Source organism: Fulmarus glacialis, unplaced genomic scaffold (assembly GCF_000690835.1).
Source record: "Fulmarus glacialis isolate BGI_N327 unplaced genomic scaffold, ASM69083v1 scaffold10694, whole genome shotgun sequence".
Taxonomy (NCBI): domain Eukaryota; kingdom Metazoa; phylum Chordata; class Aves; order Procellariiformes; family Procellariidae; genus Fulmarus; species Fulmarus glacialis.
In genome coordinates this window covers 22,724-26,844 of record NW_009206094.1, presented here as the reverse complement: position 1 = coordinate 26,844, position 4,121 = coordinate 22,724, and the positions used below count along the sequence as shown (strand labels likewise).

The 4,121-nt window shown below is 52.9% G+C and overlaps 1 protein-coding gene across 1 annotated transcript in view; it reads right to left on the bottom strand.

Annotated features, from left to right (window-relative positions):
- The window catches only part of SLC6A20 (solute carrier family 6 (proline IMINO transporter), member 20), a gene marked incomplete at its 3' end in the record, with an annotated part of 11,389 nt that overhangs the window by 2,064 nt on the left and 5,204 nt on the right, over positions 1–4,121 (bottom strand). Inside the window, exons 4-6 of the mRNA XM_009575622.1 lie at positions 3,213–3,440; positions 1,322–1,432; positions 683–924 (exon numbers count right to left, since the gene is read on the bottom strand). Of these exons, the coding sequence (XP_009573917.1) occupies positions 683–924; positions 1,322–1,432; positions 3,213–3,440 (581 nt within the window). The remainder of the gene's footprint in view (positions 1–682; positions 925–1,321; positions 1,433–3,212; positions 3,441–4,121) is intronic.

Genomic DNA, 4,121 nt, shown 5'->3' with positions numbered 1-4,121 from the left:
GGCGCCTGGGAGGGAGCCAGCAGGTATTTTGGATGCTGGCCAGTGCCAGCTGGTGTCACTTCCCCTTTGCCCTCCGGTCCCACGTCCACACCCCACCAATTTAACGAGCCTTTTGGCAAGGAGCAGGGACTAGCAGCATGGTTTCCTCTCTGATCAGCAGATAGATTGAAAGCTGTAAAAATATGAGTAAAAGGGTAACTGCCGCAGGCCCTGTGCCAGGGACCGCATGCGAGCCTCCTGCCTCGGGGCATGGTCCTGCAGGCTGCGGGGCACCTCCAGAGCATCACTGCCGAGGAGCTGGGCTCCTGGCACAGGGCATAGCCTTAACTGGGGGGATCTGAGCATCATCGCGCTTTATTAATCAGGCCCCCCACTTCTCCCCAAAGCATGTACTGGGACCCGGGTGCAGGGGAAAGTGCCCCTGTGACTCGCCAGGCAAACTCATCCTCTCGACCCGGCCCGTGCCTGGAAGTGGCATCCAGGTGTCAAAAGGCACACCAGCTCTGACCTTTCATCTCAGCCTTCATCGCTTTGAATCACGCCATTAGCTTTATTAGAGCAGTATCAAGGCTGGGCTCGGGCCAGCGCTGGCAGCACCGTGTGCTGTTATTTATTTACTTCCCCCCCTTACCTTCCCCAGAATGGCTTGCCGTGGAAAACAAGTGAAATACCGGCCTCTTACTTGTTTATACAGCTTTCGTAGTTAAACGTCGCCTTGAAGCCATAGATGGAGAAAGTCACGATGCTGGCAAATATGGAAGTGGCGCTGTTGATCAGCGAGACGATGATGGCGTGCCTCTCGCAGTTGTTGCTGGGGTCATTGTAGCTGGCGAATGCAATGAGGCTTCCAAAGCCCAGGCCCAGAGAGAAGAAGATCTGCGTGGCAGCACTGATCCACGTCTTGGGGTTCGACAGCTGCTCCAGCTGCAAAACCGGACGGGGAGAGCGGGAGCGTGAAGCTGCGCACGGATGGCCGGCACTGCCCCTTCCAGCCTCCGGGGATGGGGACAGGGACAGGCCCCTTCGTGTACCCGTTTTAGCTCAGGGGTGTTTTTTGGGCAGGGTTACTGCTCAGTCTGGAAGTAATACGCTACGGGTTATGTTAATGGGCAGGTGTTTTCCTGCAGGAGAAAGCAAGCAGCTTACGGGCACCGTGGGAGAACAGCCTCCAGCCGTTCCCAGCCGGGGTTTCCAGCTGCCTGACCTGAGCTACTGCTGCAAAAATTCAATGTAAGGAAAAGGAGTATGGCCAGCTTTTAAAAACCTACACATTTGGTAACTAATAACATTTCATAAAAAATTCAGCATGGTTTTTCTCTACCTTTGGTGTGAACATGTAGACGAGCCCATTCACAGCTCCATGAAGTGTTAATCCTCTGATGAGGTATATGATGAGAACGCAGTATGGCAAAGATGCTGTTACATAGACCACCTGGAGGAAGGAGGGGAAAATACCTTGGTCTAACGAATACACAAGACTGGCCGTAATAGATCAGCTCTTTCTCACTTACTTACAATAATGGAAATGCTTTATGTAAAGTATTTGTTACCTTGTATCAATCTTTAAACAAATATCTTCAGATAAATCTAACTTTAGATTTAGGTTTTAGGGAAACAAGTTTTTATTAATAATAAAGACCCTGTGCTAATGTTCGCACAGGTCTTCTCTTTGATTGGAAAAATAAGAACGACATTTAAAATATTTGCAGCCTTTACAAACTCAGTTCTGCAGCATTTAGTGGAGTGACACCAGTTTGCCACCATCTGTCAAGAATGCATTTGGCAAAGGTCATCCATCATTTGCTCTAGGAGGAAGGTGAGCAGACCTCATAAAAGGTCAAAAATCAAACTTGACTGAAAATATTTTAATTCAGATGTGAAAAAGACTTTAACTTAATGTAACCCAGATGGGGGATGGAGGGAATTAAATCTTCCAGTTGTCTTCCATGAGCTTTTGAGCAGAGCCCTGGGTTTGAACTTAAATGTTTAATTTCCACATTGGAAAGAGCCATGTGCGAAAACAAAACAAACAAACAAACAAAAAACAAACACACAGCTAACACAAAACATGTGCCTTCCCAAGCTCTTGGGAGGAGAAGCGGATGGGCAATTACCAAATATTCCTCCGATCTGCACCTGCCTGCGCTGGCGGTGGGCATCTGCCTTTCGTTGCCACGAAATGCAGCAGCTTCACCTTCCGCAGTGGGACAGCCCTGCTTCCCACGCACAGGGGATGTGGGGAAGCCCCCTGCACTCCCTTTGCTCCCCCTGATGAGACCCTGCCTTCACAATGCACTTTCATAGAACCACAGAATCGTTTAGGTTGGAAAAGACCCTTAAGATCATCAAGTCCAACCGTTAACCTAACACTGCCAAGTCCACCACTAACCCATGTCCCTAAGCACCACATCTACACGCCTTGTAAATCCCTCCAGGGATGGTTACTCAGCCACTCCCCTGGGCAGCCTGTTCCAGTGCTTGACAACCCTTGCGGTGAAGACATATTTCCTAACAGCCAGGCTAAACCTCCCCTGGTGCAACTTGAGGCCATTTCCTCTCGTCCTATCGCTAGTTACTTGGGAGAAGAGACCGACACCCACCTCGCTCCAACCTCCTTTCAGGTAGTTGTCCTTTCAATGCGCCTTGGCTATTTATTTGTTTCTTTTTTGCCCACAAAGCCAGCTGCAGCAAGTTTGAGAGGTTATTCTTGGTTTATAGTCTCTTGGCTTTCTGCGTTCAGCTAATACGATTTGGGGATTACAGCCCTCAGCTTGCTTCTTAGTGCAGGCTCAGCCAGGACATTGCTTTTTTTCCCTGCTTCCTCATAACTTCTGCTGTGAATAAAAAGTGAGCGAAAACGCCCGGTAGACGTCTATTTTTTCTTGCCAGGACTGAGGAACAGACGTCTCCTGATGTGGCTCTGCTCTGGCAGGTGGCTTTCCGGAGGGCCAGCAGCCTGGTGGCTGGTTTTGCAGCAGAGGTGCCTGCATTTAAAGGACTTTTCTAGTGTTTTTTTTTTTTAATATCACTCAGTGTTTTGGTTGAGCCTTCTTCAGTTGCAACTTAACAGGTTGGCAGAGGGGCCTGGGCCGGCGGCTCCCTGGGAGATACCATAACCCCAAGTAACAGCAGCCATGGCTGCGGACTTTTCGGTGCTCGTTTGTCCTCCCCCCATCCTGCTGGGGCTCGGTGGGGCTGTGCCTGGCTCTCACCTTGCCGGTGGATTCGGTGCCGCGGAGGATGCAGAGGTAGACCACCAGCCAGGCCAGCATCAGGCAGAGCGCCTGCTCCCACTGCACGCTCCCGCTGACCTCCAGCGACGGAGAGATGTTCAGGGTCTGCCGGTACCAGAAGTACTGGGTGGACGACGTCTTCTCACACTCCTCCTCGTAGCCGGTGTGGTTGCTGTTCAGGGGGCAGGTGGCCCACGGCAGGGGGTCCTGCAAGGGAGGGAAGGGGCGTGGGGCGAGGGCCCGCCGTCAGCATGGTGGGGAGAGCGGGGGAGGATGAAGGCGAGGGCGGCTTTCTGTCCAGGGCTTGCTTGTCCCCGCATTGTGCTGCCTGGGGCTGGGGCTGACCCTCTCCCTTGGTCCTGACCATCTCCCCTGGGGATGACCATCTCCCCAAGGACTGAGCCTTTCTGACCCTCTCCCCTGGGAATGACCCTCTCTGTGAGGACTGACCCTCTCTGACGCTCTCCCCTGAGGATGAGTTTTTCGGACCCGCTCCCCAAGGACAGACCCACTCTGCCTCTCTTCCCTGGGGATGACCCTCTCCCTGAGGACTGAGCCTCTCCCTGAGTACTGCACCTCTCTGACCCTCTCCCCTGGGGATGACCCTCCTGATCTCCCCCAGGGCCGACCATCTTCTCTGCCTTCGGACAGACCCACCCCAGGGTGCAGGACACCATGTCCTCCAAGGCACATACAAGCAAGGCATCATGGGGCTGGCCTTGACCTGCGTTTTGTGGGGAGGAGAAGGCACCCCGATGCCCTTAGGGAGCCCCCAGGGAGGGACACCACTGCCTCATTTTTCCCCCCGGAAAAGCCCTGGGAGGGTTTCTGGAGTTTTTGGTCTCCCCTGGCTGACGATGGTGCTGGACAATGCCCAGCACCAATGCA